Source organism: Carassius gibelio, chromosome A12 (assembly GCF_023724105.1).
Source record: "Carassius gibelio isolate Cgi1373 ecotype wild population from Czech Republic chromosome A12, carGib1.2-hapl.c, whole genome shotgun sequence".
Classification (NCBI taxonomy): domain Eukaryota; kingdom Metazoa; phylum Chordata; class Actinopteri; order Cypriniformes; family Cyprinidae; genus Carassius; species Carassius gibelio.
In genome coordinates this window covers 8,468,005-8,491,686 of record NC_068382.1, presented here as the reverse complement: position 1 = coordinate 8,491,686, position 23,682 = coordinate 8,468,005, and the positions used below count along the sequence as shown (strand labels likewise).

General features: G+C 38.4%; 1 protein-coding gene across 1 annotated transcript in view; it reads left to right on the top strand.

Annotated features, from left to right (window-relative positions):
* Positions 1-1,061: 1,061 nt before the first annotated feature.
* Positions 1,062-23,682, top strand: part of LOC128025062 (integrin alpha-M) — a 39,580-nt gene continuing 16,959 nt past the window's right edge. The window contains exons 1-4 of the mRNA XM_052611046.1: positions 1,062-1,213; positions 2,285-2,390; positions 23,346-23,449; positions 23,547-23,617. Coding sequence (XP_052467006.1) covers positions 1,174-1,213; positions 2,285-2,390; positions 23,346-23,449; positions 23,547-23,617 — 321 coding nt within the window. The 5' untranslated portion in view covers positions 1,062-1,173. The remainder of the gene's footprint in view (positions 1,214-2,284; positions 2,391-23,345; positions 23,450-23,546; positions 23,618-23,682) is intronic.

Genomic DNA, 23,682 nt, shown 5'->3' with positions numbered 1-23,682 from the left:
TAAGACACTTCCATTGAAACCAACACAGAGTTTACATTAAAGAGAAAAAACAACAACAACAACAACAAGGAGCAAGGATGAAACCAAAATGAAGACATTTTAAAGAAAAAATATATATAATAATATATATATATATTTTGACAAAGAGAAGCTTAACTTTTCAGATTTTCTATTAAATAGTTTGAAGCATTTGAAGCTCTGAAACATTTGAACAAACTCACAAAAACACATTTAAGGAGGGTTTACATTTTTTCCATCTACAAGTATGGATATGATATTTACCCATCAAAAAAAACAAAATTTACATTATCAGAGAAGGATGAATTTAAATCACATTTTAAAAAAGAGCACATCTTGTTGGGTTATAGGAGAAACTGTCTCCATTTTTACTGAAACCAGCTATGTATATCAAACCAAAATTTATGAGAAACCTCACAGTAAAAGAAAAAGTGATCAAGTGTTTCAGGAACTGAAGAGCAGAAACCACAAGGATCCACATCGAAAGAAATCATTTTTGTATAAAGTCACTAACTGGCTAAATCCTAAACATAATTTTATAATGAGTCTCCTTGACCGTTGAAGCAACTTTTATAAATAAGTTTGTTATTATTGGTGAACATTTTACATGAAAATATAAGTAAAATTTTTCTACTTCAAAGTTTTTGTGAAAATGGTTTCCTACCAAGTAAATCCTCCATTTATTATTATTATTATTATAATTTTTTCTTCATTGTAGCACCAAAACCAAGCATTTTAATCAATATAATATATTAGAATTGCATGTTATGATACATTTAAAAACTCTAAAAACAACTCAGTTTTTCAGTTAATGCTTATTTATTATTACATTCACATTTTTGGCATTTCCGTTTCACCTACTTTTATGTCAGCATTGTTGCTGTTGGTATTGATTTCAAAATATTACTTTGAAATACTGAAAGATATATGTCATTTATTTTTAGTAACAGTAATGGTTTTAGAGAGAGAGAGCGAGAGAGAAAGTTGGGGGTGGGGGGGTGGTTGTTTGTATTTCCTCTTAAGTCACATGCATCACTCTATTTCCATTTTATTTTTCTCTCAGTCCAACCCAAGATTCTTCACTCAAACTTGCGACTCAATGAGTATCAGTCTCTTTTGTTCACCCTCCACCTCTTTTTGTACATTGATGCAGAAATGGACCAGAATTTCAGGTTGCTTTTGTGTTTGTTTTATGGTAAGTGCAATTGTATTTGTAATTAAATATGTGACATAAACTATGAAATTGTCTAATGCCATAAAATTTGTAATCAGAAGCTAAATAATTTCTTCACCTGTATACTTGCTGTAAGATGAACATATTGTGAATTCTGTGATATTTTGCTTGATGAATTTTAATAGCTTAATAATGTTAAATAAGCATTATTACATTATTTTCAGTGTAAATATATTTTGTCTAATATGTTGGATATGCTTTGGTGCCAAGCCCACTGTATTATATTTGGTATGCACATAATAATAATTATATTAAAAAACAACTTGATGTGCGGCCAAGTATGGTGACCCATACTCAGAATTACATTTAACCCATCCAAGTGCACACACACAGTATTGTCTTTTAGTTTATACTTTTAGCAGAAAAAACATATTTTATTTTAACATATGAATAACTTTTTTTTTTTAAATTATATTTTGTTATATTTTGTAATGTTTCAAGATGAAAAATTATTGGACTGAAACAACTTAAAGGTTTCCATGCTTATCCTTACAGTACATCATTTAGATATATCACATTAAAATCGAATCATCATGCTTTTAAGAATGTTTATTTGTTCTTCTCTCAATTCTCATTGCATTGCAATGTATTACATTTTTAAAACTACAGCGCTTTGATCATGAAAATAAGCACTTAAATTTAATCTTCATTTCATAGACAAAGCTTAAACCTAGTCCCAGACTAAAATGTCTGAGCTGCTTTAAGTGCAAGACACTTACACGAATGAACAATTTGTCAGTGCCATTATTTTGTCCCAACATGCACACCAGAATTTTTTTTCTAAGGCATTTTCATAAAAGATGCTTAAATGTATTGATCCACTGCCTAATCTCAGTTTAACCAAAGCCTGTCTTGTGAAAAATAGAGTGCCAAATGATATTTATATGTATTTAAATGCAAGGAGAATTCATTCTTACTTTTTGGCCATAAAAATGGCAATATCTGCAACAAATTGTTACAGAGGAAGGTACTCAGTTTCATAATTCAGACTTTTAAAGACTTAAAGTAATTTTCCTTTCTTTTACATGACAGTATGCCATTCATTAACGGCCTTCAACATTGATCCTGTGACATGGAAGACCTTCACAAACAATGAAAAAACTGGCTTTGGCTATAAAGTGATACAAAAAGGTGAAAGGTAAGCTCACTCGTCTTTACCATGGATCACTTAAAATAGCTGGACTGCTAAAAATAAATGCACGGCTGACTTTAAGAGCTACAGAATATTTGAATCAAAGACTGATGTGTAGATTAAGGCCAATAATATAAAAAGCCCTAATACCTGTAACAAATTAATGAATTACTCAAGTAAAATCACGATCAAAAACTCAAGCTGGGTACACACCAAATTATAATTGGGCTGATTTTGGGCTGATTTCCCCCCTTCCGACAATGGTGTGAGGTGTGTTAAGAGTGTCTGAACCTGATCAGAAGAACGTCAGAGCTGGCCAAATAGCGAATCGTAAATATTCAACGTGTAATATTTACGATCAGAAATCCTGATCCTGGCAACCCTAGGGACAAACACGCGCACGCTGTGGAGACGCTCTTCGTGAAACAAAACCGTATACAATCAGGAAAGTGAGATGATGGAAGACGGAAGCAGTCATGAGCACAGAAACAGTAATCAGATAGCATTCAGTTAGATTCTCGCCTACCGTAGACACACTCGGCCCAATTCTGTCTGCCACATTCAGGCCGGATGCCTATGGACTCACTTCCCCATTAGTGAGCCGACACTGCCGCATCCACACCGGAATCGGCCCGACACTAAAGTGCACAGCGCACCAGATGTGGCCCGGATTCATTTTTTATATATTTTTTATTTTTTTAATATATATTTTCAATATATTACTGTTCACTTATATTTCATGTAAAATTGTAACGCAGCCAAAACATTTATTTAATTGTAATTTTATAATTTATGGTTGCTGTGGTGTATGTCTTTCCACATCTTAATCCGGTGACATCTCTGTTTGGGAACTTTCATTTCTGCACCTATAAGAAGCAAATAATATACAAGTACCTATTAGTAAAGGTATAACATAAAGCGTTAAGCATTACATTTATGTTGAAGCAATGTACTTGTTATTTGACAGACTATTTAAAGCACTAAACTGCAATGACTGCGCAAAAAGTGGCTGTCCTCAGCATGATTAATATTAAGTGTGTAGCATGCCAATTAAAGAGTTCACACCCCCAAAAAAACAACAACAATGAATATCCTGTAGACCTCTTCATACTGTCAATACCTGACAACCTTTTGGTTTTGATTACCAGCATTCTTCAAAGTATCTTCTTTTGAGATCTGCAGACAAACAGAAGTCAGAGGTTTGGTAAAACATAAATGATGGAATTCTGGTTAGCTATACATTGAAGTTAATTAATAAACACTTTTCACCAGTCATGTCTATGCAGAAAAAATAACAGTGAACACTGCAATAAAATGCTTGAAATATTCACATTCAGCAGATTCAAAGTTTGCTGTTGATCAGGTCTCTTCATTTAATATTCCCCGAAGTTACTGCAGAAAATAACATGGTGAAATGGTAAATGCAGACATTTTACTTGAACTTAGTTTCTCATTGGCTCTAATGCTTGCTGCTAGTCCAGTCAGAGAAGTATAACAAAGATGATGTCCACTTGGTTGCACTGCTCCATGTGCACAGGTATCCGAGTAATGTCTGACATTCCTATAAGTCTGATTTATACTTCTGTGTCGAAACTTACGCCATAGGTTTTATGCCATAGGCTATGCATCAGTTTTCATTTATACTTCTAGGTCGTTGTCTGCGTTGTTGTGCAGTACACACTCAAACCGCTAGTCTGCAGTGTCCACCAGTGTTAAGTTCGTTGACTAAATATTTTCGTCATTATTTTCGTCACGAATATATTTTTGCGGACGAAAATGAAACGAAAACTAAAATAGAAGGCACTGATGGAGACTAAAACTATGACTAAATTGATTGACATTATCGTCAACGAATAAAGGACGAGACGAAAATAGACTGTGACGAAAATCAAATCAGCAGACGGGAGAGATGCGAGGAATGAACAAAAGAACCGGCAAAACATAACAGTCGAGACTGCATGAGAGAAGAGAACCAATCCGAGCCTGACTTATTGAGACGTGAAGCGAAGGTTTTCAGTTTTTAAATGAGCTCCCGGGAAGACTGCATTCGAAGAGGTGATGTCTAAAAAAGTGACAAAATGTCCACAGCTCACTTCACGATTGACGACGAACAAAACAAAACAAAGTGTAAAGCACGCGGAGCGCTCATTCGTGGCAAGAACACAACCAATTTGAAGACATTTACAGACGAGCCACCCGGACATTTTCTCAAATGTAATTTCACAACGATGTTCTTTTGTTTATTGAGCTAAGCAAAATTGGAATAGTGCAGTGCGTAGATGTTGTAGCATTAAATATTACGAACTGAAAAGTACTGTAAAATAGCCCCTTCTTCAAGTTAGATGAGAGCACAATACTAATACGTAATATCATGATAAATACATTTGATTAATACTAATGTTTAGTATATTTTATAATGTTCTACTTGTTGACAATATCACAAATATTTCTATATTAGTCATGTGAAACATGAATGTTCACATCCTATCATTATACATACTAATCTAGCAATATTGTAGTATTTAAAACATACAATATTGCTAGACAAATGAATACCTTATAAAATCTTGTTACTTTTTTTATCCACCCAACTTATTAAATATTTACTTTAAATGTATGCACTTATTGTTCAGCTCAGATGTAAGCTTTAAGGTCCTGGACCTAGCTTTATTTTTATTTTATTGATGGTCAATTGGCAGCTAGTTATTGTTTACATTATCATGACAGTGTTTGTTGCTGCATAAAAGCTTTTGAATCGAAATAAAGACACAGTTGTGTTGAAATAAAGTTGAATTTGTGTTTTATATATTTTGGTTAAGTTTGTTTCCTATACCAGCTGTAAAAAATTGTCTAGTAAATCTGTTATTGATTTTAGTCTTATTTTAGTCGACTAAAATACCAAGCAATTTTAGTCGACTAAAATACCAAGCAATTTTAGTCGACTAAAATACCAAGCAATTTTAGTCGACTAAAATAAGACTAAAATTAAAACAAATCAGATGACTAAAACTTGACTAAAACTAAAAAGAATTATAGTCAAAAGACTAAGACTAAAACTAAAATAAAATTTCGTGTCAAAATTAACACTGGTGTCCACGGGCATGTCGCTGGTGTAACTTGCTTTATCACGACAAAAGCTGAAAAGAAGCTGCTCTTCAGAGAAGCATTATAGCCGTGACTGTGGCAAATAAATATCAAATGATTAAATAATTTTTTAAAACTAACAAAAAAGGGAGAAAACAAGAGAAGATGGCATTCTTTCAATCACCACAAGGACTTGTACTAGACAGATCCACATTGTTGGTTGTGGACAACTAGTGATGTATAATCCTATCCCACATAGCAAATTACTTCTGGCCCAGATCCGGGCCACACTATCACTTTTCCCTCGGCCCAAGTACCGCAAAGAATGACAGCCCTGAAGTGGCCCAGTACTGGATTAAAGACTAGGCCACACATGGGCCATAACCGGCCTGAATCTCAGCCAGTTAATCACCCTTAACTGGCCCTGAACTGGGCCGAAAGAGGTTTTATTGTTGGTACCAATTCTGATGCTTTAGTAAACCAGGATCCCCCAATCTGAGCCACACCTTGGCTTTATATAGCCCAGACCCAATACAGAATCTTAATATTTCATATTATTGCCTTGTATATTACTATAATCGCAATTATTAATTTTGTGACATGCTTTGGTATACCAGTCAGCAACATAGTGTTGATGATTACGGGACATAGAAACACTTCAGGAGTGCCAAAGTCATCATCGAATTGGTTGAATTCTATAGGATTCTCTGCTGCCTGCCCGACCTCTGCTTGTTATTGTTATTGATTCTGGATATCCCTTGACACACTTGATGCTGTTACCTGAATTCTGCCTGTCTGACCATTCTCTTTAATAAACTACTGTATATGGATCTGACCATATAGTCTTCGACTACATGTTACAGAAGACTTCGCCAAACCAGGATCTAGTAGCCTTAAGGAGTATATAAAGCACAACCATGGACTCAGTAGACCAGCTATTACGTCTTCATCAAGGAGATCAATCTATTGAGGACTATGTTCAGCAGCTCTGTGAGTTGGTGTATCAAGGTCCTAAGATAGGTCTTTTGTTTAAGGACTTGTTCTATTTCGGACTCAATGACCCAATTAAACCAATGTTCCCTGGAGGGGAGTTTAATGGCAGATTGAGGGAAATTATGGACTATGCTCTTTTATTGTGTGGCTATCCGTTCACTGTGGGTGAGGCAGAGGACAGTGTTGAAACCCCAAAGAATTTTCTGGGAAGGGGGCAACATTGTCAAGCGCAGATGGCAGCGGAGCCAGCCCAGAGCCACTGCACACGATGAGAGCCACTGCACAAGATGGCCGCCAGCCCAGCGCCACTGCACAAGATGGCCGTCAGCCTAGCCCAGCCCCACTGCACAAGATGGTCACTAGCCCAGTGCCTCTGCACAAGATGGCTGCCAGCCCAACACCCCAACATGAAATGGCAGCCACAAATGAGTCAGGTCAGGTCCCCGTCGACCTTCCAGAGTCAGGTCAGTTCCCCGTCGACCATCCAGAGTCAGGTCAGGTCCCCGTCGACCATCCAGAGTCAGGTCAAGTCACCACTGACTGTCTAGAGTCAGGTAAAGTAACCATTAACACCCATGAGTCAAGTAAAACCGCAGTTAAACTTCATGAGTCAAGTCACCATTGATCTTCGTGAACAAGGTCAAGTCACCGTTGATCTTCGTGAACAAGGTCAAGTCACTGTTGATATTTATGAGCCCAGTCAAATCACTACCGATCTTCCTGAACTTCATCACATTTCAACAGATTTTCCAGAGCTTTATCATACCACAACAGATCATCCAGAGCCTTGTCACATCTCAGCTGAACTTTCAGAGCCTTGTCACATCCTGTCTGTTGCACCCAGCAAAGTTCTCTCAGCCTGTTGTGTTGCTGTCAAGGAGACTGTTACTGCTGTGGAATCTCCAGAGGTGGCGGCAGCTGCTGAAGAACCTCCGGAGGTGTCAGTAGTATCCATCCATGAACTACCCGCCTGTCCCATCACGGCCATGGAGGCCGCCTATGAACTCTCGTTCTGTCCTGTCACAGCTATGTAGAGCATGATCGTCATCTGGAGTGCCCATGAACTCCAGTAGAGGGCACTCCCCTCAGGACTCACTCAGTAAGTGCAGACATATATCCCTCATCTAAGGTGATCACAAACGATTAATTAGGTAACAGAATTTTCCTTGGATTATTTTGTTGATTAATCAGATAATTATAATTTCCATTCATGGGTTTAAAATGATAATAAAAAATAGACCCATTTAAACAATAGACTTCAAAATTACAATAGCCTTTAAAATTGCTTTAATATTATAGCAGTGATGCAATGGTGACTGGTTTAAGTGAAGTATGAAAAGCAATTAAAGGGGGGGTGAAATGCTATTTCATGCATACTGAGTTTTTTTACACTGTTAAAGAGTTGGATTCCCATGCTAAACATGGACAAAGTTTCAAAAATTAAGTTGTATGTTTGAAGGAGTATTTTTGTTCCAAAAATACCTCTTCCGGTTTGTCACAAGTTTCGGAAAGTTTTTTTCGAGTATGGGTCTGTGTGACGTTAGATGGAGCGGAATTTCCTTATATGGGTCCTAAGGGCACCTCTCCCAGAAGAGCGCGCGCTACCGTAGAGCAGAGCAGAGACATTCACTGATCAGAGCGAGAGCGCGAAATGTCACCAAAGCGTGTTTTCGGTTGCCAGGGCAAGACAACACTGCACAGATTACCAAAAAAAAAAAACAGCATTAAGGGACCAGCGGATGCAGTTTATTTTTACAGAGCATCAACGGAGTTGAGCAAGTGTTTTTGTTCGTTCCCTGCATTTCGAAGATGTTTGTTTTACAAACAAGGCCAAGTTTGACGCCGGATTTGCGTATCGTTTATTTCTTAAGGATGATGCAATCCCAACGAAAAAGGGTCACGATTGTGAGTTGGAACCGCAGGCGTTGAGTAAAACTGCTTCAAATATCTCTGTGTTGTTAACTTAGCTATCAGCGCGTAAGCACATCAAGTAAACAACGTGCGATGTTGGCATCAAACTGCACTTCCCACATGTACACCTTTAAAGAAAAAAATAAAGACGACATGAAGTGGAACCGCTAAGCAAATATATACAGTTTCAATACATGCCACATAGAGACGTCCTGCTGTAGTCGTTGCTGCTGCTGCTCTTGTTCAATTTCAGCCTCGGGATCTGATTCTGGATCATAAATATATGGCTGAATCTGACTGTTAGCCATGGTTTGTTTTGGATGATAGTTTTTTCCTCACGGTAATGTCACAGCTTCCAAACGCTCTCAACGCAAAAGCCTACTCACGCTCGTGATTCTTTAGCTCCGCCCACACGTCACACCTCCAGCCGCTCGTGTTTTTCCAGGAAAAAACTGTACAGACTATCTTTCTCTTATAAATATAATAAAACTAAAGACTTTTTGGAGATATGAAGGATGCAGTACTACTCTATAGTTACTCAAGATTAACAGGATATTGAGTGAAAATGAGCATTTCACCCCCCCTTTAACAGGTTGTGATTTAGTTTGAGTAAATACTGCCATGACTCTACACTCTCTTGCGTGTGATCTCTCTCTCTCTCTCTCTCTCTCTCTTTGCAGTGTGCTCACGCTCTCTCTCTCTCTCTCTATCCATGCCTTCCTTGCGTTGTCATCTATGACCTTTTCCTTTTTTTTGTGTGTGTATGTTTTGTGTTTAGTCAGATGTTGCATGTTCCCCAGTAGTGTAGTTTAATAAAAATCCATATATATTCTCGCTTGGTTGTTTGCTGCGGATGAACAAATCATAATATTGAACTATTAATGCTATAATGCTAGAAGTAATTCCTGTAGATGAATGAACCCGTTATGATTAATTATGTACATCTCACTTTGAGTTAATTTGTTACAGAAGTAACAGTCTCTGTGGGCTCGTCCAGACCAGTGGCTGCCACTTAAAAGACACTTCAGTCATTGAGGTCAAAGCAACCTTGTAAATCACTCTCTACTTCATTAGTCCATTTTTTAACACCCCAAAGAACAGGTATAGCAGATTTCAGTTTCTGCCTGTAGGTCTGTATAAGATGTGATCAGAAAACAGTGATGAGAGAGCCCCAAAGCTGCCCATGGAACAGAGTTTATACATCCTTTATTGCTTTATAACAGCGATCCAATAAATTGCTGCTTGTATTTTGGCAGATTACGGGAGAGATTTGATTTGTTAAAATCTCCAAAAATTATTAAAATAGATTCTGGGTACCTTTGCTCCATTTCAGTTATTTGTTCTGCCAGCTGTTGTATCTAGGCGCTTAAGCACACATCAGGAGGAACGTACACATTCACGAGAATGAAAGAGGAAAACTCCCAAGGCGAGTAGAAAGGTTTACAGTTTATGATGAGTGCCTCTAAGTTGGGAGAGCATACCTTTTTCAGCATTGTTGCATCTGAACACCAACTTTTGTTGAAACACAATCCACCATCTCTTATTTTCCTGGTTAACTTGCAATGCGATCCACTCTGAACAGATGGTTGCCTGGCAGATTGAGCATGTTGTCCGGAATGGCTTCACTCAGCCAGGTTTCAGAGAAGCACAGTGCAGCAGAGTTTGAGAGTTGTTCATCCGTTTTATTAGGAAGGGAACGAACATTTGGGAGATGAATGCTTGGAAGAGCAGTCCGAAAGCCTCGCATGCAGAGCTTCACCAGGGAGCCGGCACATTTCCCTCTTCTGTATCTGTACATGCATTTGAAAAAAAAAACAGCTGTACCGCCAACTAGAATGTCCAACAAAGCAGAATAATCAGAAACTGGAAAAATATTGTCTGGGCGATGTGTTGCTTAAAGGAACACTCCACCGTTTTTTTTAAATAGGGCTTATTCACATTATTTCCTAAATTTAGATAGGTGGGCAAATGCATTTTTGTGTCAGTGCATGCATCGTTTTAGTTTGACTGGGTTGGCGTTAGCTTAGCTTAGCATAATGAATGGAATCCTTTGTTGCCAGCTAGCATGGCCTGAGTAAAAGTGATCAAAAAAAACAAAAAAAACAAACCTAATTACTTCTTGTGGCCTGCGTATTCACAACGAGTACAAATAGCGATCCAGATTAACACTAGGCGATTTCCTAGGCAGATATTGACTTGGGACTATATTATGGGGAAGCACAGGCGAAGCACTGCTGCTTAGGCGAAGCACTGCTACTTCGGCGCAGAGATATCACGCAACACATGAAATCCCACGACTTCCGTCAACATACCGGCGTGAATAGTAGCTGCCTGGCTATTTTCCTTACAGTACACGAATGGCGATGAACATGGCTGATTTTGAGAGAGACGAAGAGGGTGACTTCTCAGACAGTCAAGAACCAGAACCATACCTATTTGAACCAGAGTTTACAGCAGACGAGCTGCGTGCTTTGGAAATATAACGACAGGAGGAGGAGGTTGCGATCGCTCAACAGCCTGAGGACGTGAGGATTAGAGCCAACATGAACTGGTGGTGTGAATGTGGGGGAATATGCCAATCTATGCCGACGGAAATAGAGTGTCTTTGCTGTAGAGAGTGGGACATGTTTTTGCCATTGATGACCAGGCTCAACACGTCAGATCAACATGAGCGTGCCCGAAGTTGTGTCACATCTACAGAGGATTTCACAGCGCTGATCCATTCTGCAGTACTCTATTTTTTTTTCCGGTGTGACAAAGTGAACTGGAAAAAACGGCACACGCCGAATGGACCAAATGGACCAAATGGACAGCTGTCCACAGAGTAAGTGATTATTTTAATCATGACGCATGTATAGATCGACCCATATTATACCTGTATTCACATAGAGTTTATGTTTTCATGTGTTGCGTGATATCTCTGCACCGAAGTAGCAGTGCTTCGCCTAAGCAGCAGTGCTTCGCCTGTGCTTCCCCATAATATAGTCCCAAGTCAATATCTGCCTAGAAAATCGCCTAGTGTTAATCTGGATCGCTATTTGTACTCATTGTGAATACGCAGGCCACAAGAAGTAATTAGGTGGGTTTTTTTAAATTTTTTGATCACTTTTACTCAGGCCATGCTAGCTGGCAACAAAGGATCCTATTCATTGTGCTAAGCTAAGCTAACGCCGACCCAGTCAAACTAAAACAATGCATGCACTGACACAAAAATGCATTTGCCCACCTATCTAAATTTAGGAAATAATGTGAATAAGCCCTATTTCAAAAAACGGTGGAGTGTTCCTTTAATGTTAAGGAGTTATTCTTTGGTAAAACTTATAGAAAAAGAATAACAAACAAACAAAAACATCAGAAGAATTGCGGAGCTCACCATCCTGGCTGCCATTTTGCAGTGTCACATGAGAGAATCAGCAATTAAACTGCCTCGTCCTATTTATGCGGTACTGACACAGAATTCAAATGTCCTGTGTAGACAATAGACAGACAAACCTGTTGCGATGTGGCGGTGTTGCATCCAATGAAGACACGGTTCACTGTTCACTGCCCCAACAAGGTCCATCACCAAACACAACATTTATTTGCTGAATGCATAAACTGTATTTTCCTGCGCTCAGACCTGCCAATGTAAAGGAAATGCTGTGTATGGTGTTTGAGGTAATTTGTGAATTACTATAGACTTATAGTATTACTGTTATTACACTTGCATACAAAACTTTGTATTATGCTTTCTATAGAGTGCATGTCATCATGTGCAGTACCGCAGGTGGCAACAGACAACCGGGGTGACTTGGTTGTCATGGCAACTGTCACAGCTCTAGGTTACTGTAATGTAGTTCAAGCTAGACATTTTTATTTGTCAAATACTAAATTAACATAAGGAAACGGAGCCATTGGGTCATATAACATTGCTAAAAAGAGCATTATTTTGTGTATTTGGTGAAATGCAATGTGTTTATGCAGTTTCAGGTAAAAAAAAACACATTATTTCCCACATAATGTACATTATTGTTGCTCCTCTATGCCCCACCTTTTTGAAACATGTCATTATTTAAAAAACTCATTGTTTTGAAAAGTGAGTTGTACGCTGATCGACCAGCTATCCAGTGCATTGTGAATGCCTGAATCCCTTACGCTTGTGACTGAAATGTTATGCCTCATACCATAGTGTGATGCTGTGTGTCCTGGCGCGATGACAAAACCAATAAAAACCCATTACAAAAATGAAGCTTTTGTTGCATCCAGTGGGGACACTGTGATTATAATGACTTCAACTTGAAAATGATTGTGTTGCGTTGCATATAGTGCTGCATAAACATAAAACCATGTCTGCACTTGTGATCAGAGAAACGACAAACAAGCACTACTCCACACTGGTCAAAACTGACGTTTGAATCATCAGTGGCAAATACTTTAAATGTAAACATACTTACAGACTGTGAGTCAGAAGCGCCAGACTGTGCTTGCAAAGTTGGAATTCCCCACTTTATAGAAAAAAGCCTTTGTGCACAGAAGCATTGTAGGCTACTGGTTCAGGAAACAGCCATCGTCCTCCATAAAATGCGCTGCATACATCTGAATACTTGGGTTCTGTTCTGGTACAGTGTTTTAAATACAATTTAACCACTGATTTCTTGTTGAGTTCTTTTTTGGAAGGCCAAACAAAGTAGTTTTGCTTTTGAAACGAAAGACACAGTGTCTCCGTAACTTGGTGGTCGCAACAGCTAGAATAAACGTTATGCCTTCTTTCTTTGCATGAACATTTTAGCGGCATTTTGCAAATCTTCCCACAGTGTTATGTAGACATGTGGGGGCATGTTAGAATGGGCCATTTTAGGAGGGTGTGATTGACTTGTTTAAATTGAATAAATAACATCTATTTGGATTTGAGACTTTAGTCTTTGCAACTTTACAGATCTACTTTATTCACCAAGAGCTTGTAACATTCCAAAGAGAAAGAAAAATGAAATCTCATCATATGACCCCTTTAATTTCCCCTTTCTGTGATTTTCAGTAATAGATAAATATTTTGCAACACTATCCAAAACCATGCTGATGTCTACACTTTTTTTGTCTTTATATAAAACCCAAATGAAGTGAAGTGACATGTGGCCAAGTATGTTTTTATGTTATGACTTTGAGCCAGATTGTAACATAAATTGGAGCCTCGTCCGGGATCAAATTCTGGTTTGGAGTTGGGGTTTTGTTACTTGTTGTTTTGAGAGTGGAGTGTGGGAAAGGTTCAAAGTGATTGGATTATTAGAGGACTCCATTTAGGTAGAGTGGTCCAGCTGGGTTGCTAGTCAATCCTTCCAACGGAGCACTGTTTGTTTTGTTAGTTTGTCATTTTTGAAGGTATCCCGGGTGGAGATTTAATCTCTGTTGGGGGTACGCTATTCAGGGCCTGGCTTTTACCAGGTGACATGAAGTTCAGCGTTTAAAGTGGCCCCGAGCCTGGTAACCCTTTGAATACTAGAGATGTTAGTTTTTCATACAACCAATGACTAATGTTTGGGAATTATTTTAAAAGTTTTTTAAAAAAAACATTTAAGACTTAAGGAGTCTATCATAAAGAGTTTGAAGGGCACTTTAGAGGAAAAGGGAGTTTGAGTTGCAAAATTACAGGATCCAGGTATTGTTGACAGTGAAGTAAAGCTAAAAGGGATGGTGTTACGAGAAAAAGAGTTAGACCTGGAGATAGTGAAGTGTCTTCTAGAACATGATAGGATAGCTTTGAAAGACAAGGAGTTGGAAAGAGAACTAGAATTGATGAAGCTTGAGGGACAGGAAAGAGAGCGTGAGCGAGCTTTTGTCCTTAAAAAAATTGAGTTTGATTTGGCAGGCAGGACACTTCTGAGTCTTCCGTGCATATTAAACTGGTTCCTCCTTTCTCTGAAAAAGAGGTAGAGAAGTATTTCTCTCACTTTGAGAGAGTCGCTATACCATTGAAGTGGCCAAAAGACGTTTGGACATTGCTTTTACAGTGTGTGCTTACAGGTAAGGCTCAAGAGGTTTATTCGTCACTTAGTTTAGAACAGAATGTTGTGTATGATACAGATAAAACTTCTATCCTTCATGCTTATGAGCTAGTACCTGAAGCATATCGTCAACACTTTGGAAATTACACCAAAAGTGACAGAAAATTGTGTCCCAGCAGTTCTGGCTACTTAGTTAAATGAACAAAAGTTTTCCAAATAGTTTGATGCAGCTGTAATGGCTGACGAGTTTGTTTTAACCCATAAAGGGTTATATGGAAACCGTGACTTAAGAAGAAATTATCAGGGTCATAGTAAACCTCTTGTGGCAGGACCTGACTCCGTTTCAACTTCCTCTAGCAAGCTTAATGCTGTTTCTTCCAAGGCAAATATCATCTGCTTTTATTGTAAGAAACCAGGGCATAAGATATCCGAGTGTTTTGTTCTTGGTAAGAAAGCTAAATCAACCAAGCCAGTTGGATCGGCTGCTGCATGCCATTTTCCTGTACAAAATAAGTTTAAATAAAGAAAATATAAATTTATTTAAAGCTAATCAAATAATGTCTAGGGTCAAAATGTTAAAGAACAATAAAAGAAACAACAAACCAAATAACGGTTGAAAATGGGTTTTGTGGAAACAAATGGGAATATCAAAATATCAACCCACTCTTCAAACAAAGACAAAGAAACAAAAATGAGAGAGAGCCTCTTAAATAGGAGTGCCACACGTGCAGCCCATGATCAGCACTGAAGTCCAGCCCATCAATGAGGAGCCTTTGTCCCTGCAATCTCATGACCAATTAAAGAAAAAAATGGGCAGGGCTGTAACGGTGACCTATACCTGAAATTTGTGCTCTACATTTAACCCATTCAAGTGTACACACACACACACACACACACACACACACACAAACACAAACCATGAACATACACCCAGAACAGTGAGTAGTCATATTGCTGTGGTGCCTGTGGAGCATTTTGGGGTTCGGTGACTTGCACCTCTGTCATGGTATTGAGAATGGAAGAGAGCACTGGTTAATCAATCCCCTCACCGCCATTCCCTGCCGTACCTGAGACTTGATCACACAACCTTTGGGTTACATACGCAGCCAATAATGCCACAGGCTTCTCTCTCTCTCTCTCTCTCTCTCTCGCAGTGGATGCTGGGAAAAGTTTGAGAGTGGTGGTGGGTGAGACCTGAACTGTGTGAATAGACTTATTTCTTAAAATTTGAGTTTTTCTTTCTTTCTATTTTCCTGCATGGTCTGGAGTTAGTTATTTTGAGCACCTTGAAGAAACTCACAAGGAGACGCCGTCGTTGTCACTGCGAAATGGTTTCAGGTGTGTACCCGAGGACGGCGTCTCGGTGGAAGACGTTCTCGTTTCCACTGGGGAAGAAGTCGGACATGAAAATATTGTGTCCGCCTCTCGTATGAACAAGGCTGTAGTGTTTTTTTTGAAGGATCATAGCCTTGTTAATTGTGTGATCGAAACTGGTCTTGTTATAAATGAAAACCTTGTTCAGGTTACCCCTTTGTATGCCCCGTCTGCTAAAATTACTGTATCTAACGTTCCGCCTTTTATTCCCGATGATGCACTGGAGCGAGAATTGGCACGTTTCGGCAAATTTGCGAGTGGTTTTAAGACAATCCCTTTGGGTTGTAAACACCCGTCCTTGAAACACGTTAAGTCTTTTAGAAGACAAGTGTTTATGTTTTTGGATTCTCCAGAAAATTCAATGGATGTGTCTTTTCGCGTGTGACATGACGGGAGAACCTATATGGTATATGCATCAACTGGGCATTTACGATGCTATGAATGCGGTGACATTGGCCATAAAAAATTTACATGCCCACACCGAGAGCAAGCAGTGGAGAGTGGGCCTGGTGTCTCAGGTGAGGGAAGTGTGTCGGAGATTTCAGTTCAGGCGGAGGGATCCACACCGTGTATGCCGGTGAGTAATGATGATGCGGCGCCGTCCGCCACAAAAACTGTAGAGAAAGTTGCTATTATTTCCGATGGCAGAGATATTGATGTAAATGTAAGCCAAAAGGTTAAATGTATCAGGAATGATGTGCAGAACATTAGAGGTGATGAACAACCAGAAAATAATGTGATGCAGGCAGGACCCAGTTCCAGTAGTTGTGTGGAGGATGGTTGTATGCAGGCGAGTCAGAAAGTTTTGTGTTCCAGTAATGATGCAAGTGTAATCGATGACGTATCAGATGACAATGGTTCTATTGATTTTGATTGTGATTCACAAGCAGGCTCTGTGTGTGGACCTGAAGGCACTTCTCAAGATATGAATAAAGACTCCTCTTTTTATACATTAGAGGAAATCAATATCTTTCTTGATGACAGTTTTGGAAGACAAGTTAATATCAAAGATTTTTTTCCTGATGTGGAAAAATTTGAGAGATCTGTGGCCTTTCTTTATAAAAATGTAAGTCATGATCTGTTGAGTGAAAAGAAACGGTTTCGGTTAAAAAAACACATTACTTCTATTAGAAAATGCAGAAATGTGGATAAAAAGAGAAAATTAGGAGCTTTTTTGTAAACAACTAACCTTGCATCACGCGGTGTTCCTTTTTTGCTGCTCTTTTCTGTTCTGTCTCTATCCCTTCCTTACTTTATATATGGATTCATTGAGGGTGGGATCACTAAATATTAATGGAGGGAGGGATAGGCATAAAAGAGCCTTTGTGTCTGAAATAATGCATCAAAAAAAGTTAAATATTGTTCTGTTACAAGAAACCCATAGCGATGTTGATAATGAAGTCGAGTGGGGAATGTGGTGGAAGGGTCATTATATCCTTAGTCATGGCACAAATCTGAGTGTGGGTATTGCTTTTCTTTTTATGCCAGACAAAAGGATTAGCATTGTGAAAACAGAAGAATTTGTAAAAGGCCGTCTTGCTCTTGTCAAAGTTGTTATTGAAGGGGTCATTTTTTACTTCATAAATGTTTATGCACCAAACCTGGGACATGAAAGAATTATTTTCTTTAATATATTGAGTAATGTTTTAAAACAAGATTTTAGTGATGGAAATATTATTATTGGTGGAGACTGGAATTGCACGGAAAAGTTTACTGTTGACCGTGTAAATGAGGAGCCTCATATGCCTTCTTCTATTTCTTTGTCAAAATTAATGAAGGAAGCTGAATTGTTGGATATGTGGAGAATTAAACACCCAGCAGAGAGACAATATACCTGGGTTAAAATGTCTGACAATCGAGTCAGTGCTGCCCGATTAGACAGAATCTATGTTTCAGAGTCTTTTAATAATAGAATCATTGATTGTTGTATTTGTCCTGTGGGATTTTCTGATCACCACTTGGTGTTTATTTCAGTTAATATGGTACACTCTCCAAGAAAATCCTCATATTGGCATTTCAATGCTAAATTATTGCAAGATGTATCTTTTTGTGAATACTTTGTTACTTTTTGGAATCAATGGAGAACTAAAAAGGCAGATTTTGAAAATTTAAAGCAGTGGTGGGAAATTGGCAAAATTCATATTAGAACATATTGTCAACAATATACTGCATATTCTACTGTCATAGAAAGAGAAACAGTTAAAAGACTTGAAAAAGACATAGATTCTATAGAAACTGTTGCATTACAAAGAAATGATCAAACTATGATAAATAATTTGCAGCAGAAGAAGTCACAGTTAAGCTCTTTATTGAATGAAAGGGTGAAGGCAGCATTGGTAAGGGCACGGTTTACATCAGTTGCTGAAATGGATGCCTCAAGTACTTTCTTTTTTAATCTGGAAAGATCAGTGGCACAGCACAAACAAATGACATGCTTGCGCCTTCCTGATGGGAAAATAACCAACAATATTACAGAAATGCGTCGTCATGCTGTTGATTTTTATTCTTGTCTATATAAGGCTGATGAATGTGATTCTGATTGTGCTGCACAGCTGTGTCAAGATCTGCCAAAAATAGACTGTAAATCCAAGACTGCTTTGGAAGCTAGAATTTCTTTTCACGAACTCAGTGATGCTGTTGGACAGTTAAAACCTTGCCGTTGTCCTGGCATTGATGGACTGACTTCTGAATTTTATAAACATTTTTGGGAATGTATTGGTATGGACCTCTTTGGAGTATTTTGTGAGAGTTATAGAGATGGGTTTTTACCAACTTCATGTCAACGTGCTGTATTGTCTCTTTTACCAAAAAAGGGAGATTTAACTCTCCTAAAAAACTGGAGACCTGTCGCCTTGATAACAACAGAATACAAGCTTCTATCTAAATGTATTGCTAACAGACTCAAGAAGTATCTACATTTTATAATCCACCAAGACCAAACCTACTGTGTCCCAAAACGATCAATAATGGATAATCTTTTCCTGGTGAGAGATGTCTTGGATATTTGTAAAACATATAATGAAGAGATTGGAGTATTAACATTAGATCAAGAAAAAGCATTTGATCGTGTAGACCATAACTACTTCTTTAATTTACTTGAAAGTTTTGGTTTTGGTAAAAATTTTATAAAATGGAGACAACTTTTATATACTGGAGCTTCTTGTATGGTTAAGCTGGGTGGTGGCTTAAGCAGGCCCATTTCAGTTTCAAGAGGTATCAGACAAGGCTGTCCCTTATCAGGGCAATTGTACAGTATTGCAATTGAACCTTTTCTCCTTCACATACGAAAAGCTTTAACTGGCTTTTCAATACCTACTATGCCTCAGGTTTCAAGAATTATGGTTACTGCTTATGCTGATGATGTCACAATTTTTGTCAATGATCAAAATGATATTGATGTTTTAATTAAGACAATTGACATGTATGAAAAGGCATCATCGGCCAAAGTAAACTGGGAAAAGACTGAAGCCTTTTGGGCAGGTTATAGAGGTTTAAAAAGGTTTCCAAAACTACCCAGTAATTTAAACTGGAACACAAGGGGACTAAAAATTTTGGGTGTGTTTTTGGGATCTGAAGAGTATCAAAAACAGAATTGGGAAGGAGTATTGGAGAGAGTGTGCAATCGACTGTCGAAATGGAGATGGCTGTTGCCACAGATGTCTTATAGGGGGAGAGTATTAGTGGCTAATAATTTAGTTGCTTCTGGTTTGTGGCACAGATTTATTGTGCTACAGCCACCTGCTTGATTAATTCAAGAAATCCAAAGGAAACTAGTGACATTCTTCTGGTCTGGACAGCATTGGGTTCGTTCAGCTATTCTTTTTTTGCCAGTTCAAGTAGGGGGGCAAAGTCTTGTGGACATCAAATCTAGACTTCTGGCATTTCGCCTGCAAGCTGCTCAAAGACTACTTTACACCAATGATATTGCTTGGCTAAATACAGCAGTTGCATTGTTAAAAAAGGCAGGAAATATGGCAATTCATAGACACTTGTTCCTAATGGACTTAAATGAGACAATTTTAATAGATCTGACCCCCTTCTACAGGTCTATGATGGAAGCTTGGAAAGTATTTTCTGTGTCAAGATCAGTTGAAATGAGTGCAGGTCATTGGCTTTTTGAAGAACCGTTGTTTTTTAATCCATTTTTGCCCTCTAGACAATTATGCTCCGCCAATGTGACATCACGACTGATAACAGCTGGATGTGTGAAATTGGGCCATCTTCTAAGTATCAGTGTAGACAATCTGAGTGAGAGAACTGGGATAAAATCTACTCGATTTTTGAAACAGCTCACTGACGGAATGCTTGGAGAACTGAATTTTGATCAACGATCATTCATTAAGAATTCTAATCATATTAATGAATGGAAAACTGGATCTATTATATTTTTCCAACCTTAATGGTAACTGCTAATTCAGGACAATGGCAGGAGGAGGAAAACCTTATATTGTCCTTCAATACTCCTAAACTGGGCAGTTTTGAGTCTGCTGAGAAGACGGCATTATATGTGACTTGTGTCAAAGTAACCAATGCACAATTTTTGTCTGGAGTGATTTCATCTAGATGGACTGAATTTTTTAGAGATAATGCCTCCCCCAAAGGCTGTTGGCGGCAGACATGGGGACTTGTGACTTGGTGACTTGGACTCGAGTCGACTCGAGTCGCTATTTTTAGGACTTGAGACTTGACTCGGACTTGGAAGTTAAAGACTCGGGACTTGACTTGACTTGAGACACGATGACTTGAATGACTTGAGTGTTAATCACATCATGTTTTCAGTTTGAATATAAAATATATAAATTGTTTTTTAAAATAAAGTTGATTACTCAGCTGGAGCGCAGGCTGAGAATAGCGTCGTGACTGGATCAGGACACTATCATCAGTCATGCCCTCTCTACCTTACACACACCACGCCCACTTAAATCAGATATCACATCACATCAACATGTCAGCCTGAGAGGTACCGAGGGTCATCGCTTTTGTCTTCAATAGTTCGCGCCTAAAAACGCGTGGAAAACGCTAGTCGCGCCGCTTTCTCCTTCTTTCCAAAGCGCTCGGGCAGAAGTGCTCCTGGGGCGTCTGTCGTTGCTAAGCATCCATGACACGCTCTCTCTCATTGAAGACGCGGAAATTTCAGCAAAGGATAAATGGATTTGCAGCACTAAAAATCGCTCGCAGTAGCTCTGCTACTAAATTCATTTCAAAATGGCAATCCATATACAGCTATGATCAGCTGTTCCTTCATTTTAGCTGAGCTTTCAACGTTGATACGGAAAAGGTTGAAGCTGATTGGTTAGTTATTGTCACATGACCTGCGGTGCGCTTGCGGCATTTTGAAAAGTTTCGATGTTTTTAACTCGATGCGGTGCGCGTCGTGAGCGCGTTGCTTCCATTATGAGCGTGCATACCGCGCACCTACATTGGAAATAACGAACTTGCGCGCGCAAAAGACGTGATGTGAACGGCCCCTAATGATCCGCTAGCAGGCCGTCAAAAAAATGCATTCCAGGGGCGGCGCTAGGGCTGGGCTAAGGGGGCATAAGCCCCGAATATTTTGTTACCTTGTCTTTCTCATAGAGCAAAACAATTAATCAGAAAAACAAAAATAGCTGCCGCGATAACCCAATTATATATATATATATATATATATATATATATATATATATATATATATATATATATATATATATACACACAGTACAGAATATAAATATGACGTATTTTAAGTTGTTTCATACTTTTTGTTATGTACAGTACAGACCAAAAGTTTGGACACACCTTCTCGTTCAAAGAGTTTTCTTCATTTTCATGACTATGAAAATTGTAGAGTCACACTGAAGGCATCAAGGGCTATTTGAGCAAGAAGGAGAGTGATGGGGTGCTGCGCCAGATGACCTGGCCTCCACAGTCACCAGACCTGAACCCAATCGAGATGGTTTAGGGGTGAGCTGGACTGTAGACAGAAGGCAAAAGGGCCAACAAGTGCTAAGCATCTCTCGGGGAACTCCTTCAAGACTGTTGGAAGACCATTTCAGGAGACTACCTCTTGAAGCTCATCAAGAGAATGCCAAGAGTTTGCAAAGCAGTAATCAAAACAAAAAGTGGCTACTTTGAAGAACCAAGAATATTACATATTTTCGGTTGTTTCACACTTTTTTGTTATGTATATAATTCCATATATAATTCCACATGTGTTAATTCATAGTTATGATGCCTTCAGTGTGAATCTACAATTTTCATAGTCATGAAAATAAAGAAAACTCTTTGAATGAGAAGGTGTGTCCAAACTTTTGGTCTGTACTATACATAACAAAAAAGTATGAAACAACTTAAAATACGTCATATTTATATTCTATACTCTGAGAGAGAGAGTGTGTGAGGGAGAGAGAGAGAGTGTGTGTGTGTGTGTGAGAGAGAGAGAGAGAGAGAGAGGGGAGAAATGTAACAAAGTTTAATGTTGTATGTAAACTGTGTTTGAGAGAGAGAGAGAGAGAGAGGTGTTCAGAGAGGAGTCTGTTGGATGTTTAGTTTTATGGACTCAATGTTGAAAATGTAAAACATTTCAAACACTGTTGGCAGAAGTGAAAAATAAATAATTTTAGGAAGTTACAATTTTGTTTGATTCCATGATGTATTTTACTGAACATGAGTATTTACTATGCAAATCCAAATTATTTAAATTTACTGACAGTTACTTATATCTTGTCTTTTAACTTTATTAAGATCAGATTCTGCAGGTAAAATAACAATATTAAGTTGACTTGACTTGGACTTGACTTGACATAGCTTGTGACTTGACTTGACTTGACTTGCCCAAGAAAAAAAATACTTGGGACTTACTTGAGACTTGAAGGTTAAGACTTGAGACTTACTTGAGACTTGCACATGTGTGACTTGGTCCCATCTCTGGTTGGCGGTCATTGTATAAACGCCCAATTGACAAACGAACAGGCGATTTGCAATGGAGAATAGTTCATGGCGCAATAGCAACGAATAGACATGTGGTGCACCTCAATCCAAATACAACAAAGGGATGTCCTTTTTGTTCTGAAAGTGAAACTGTTTTTCATTTGTTTGTGCAATGTGCACGGCTGGGAAATTTGTTCACTATCTTAACCCAATGGGCATCAGCCATAGGTGAAGATTTTTCTTATCACCTGTTTATATGTGGACCAAAATATTCAGTTAGTCATAAAAACGCTTTGGTTTTATTAAATTATGTGTTTGGTATTGCCAAGTTGGCTATTTGGAAAACAAGGAAAAATAAGATGTTGGGCAAAGACAGTTTAGATCCCTTTCATGTTTATGGGGTTGGTGAAATCAAGACTTAAGATTGAATATGCATACTATAAACTTGTAGGGTGCTTGCCAATGTTTGTAAATATATGGGCTGTAAATGAGGTACTATGCACAGTTAATGAAAATGATGATTTAGTGGTCAGTTTTTAACTATTTTGTTGTGATCGGCTAAATGTTTTAATTGTGATTTATGAATTGTATGAATGTAAAATTGTTACACAGTTTGGTTTTACCTATATGGTATAAATAAAGGAATTTAATCCTCTCTCTCTCCCTCTCTTTTTTATATATTTTCTCATATTCTTTCTGTCTTCTTCCATAGTCTGCTAGTGAGCGATCCTTTAATACAACGGAGTCAAACTCAAAGAGGACAAATTTATGACTGTTCTGTCACCAGTGGAAACTGCGTGCCACTGGCCATTACTGGTACTTAGTTTTATGTATGATGCTTTCAAGAAAGTAAAATAGGATACTAGTTTTATTATTTATGATAATAAATATTTCCTTTTTTTATTCAACAAAGTCCCAGTTGAAGCTGTCAACATGTCCCTTGGACTTTCAATGTCTCTAGATCCTCAGTCTTCAAGAGCAGTGGTAAGTTTCATGCAACCCTAATTCCAGAAAGGTTGGAGCATTTAGTAAAATGCAATAACATCAAA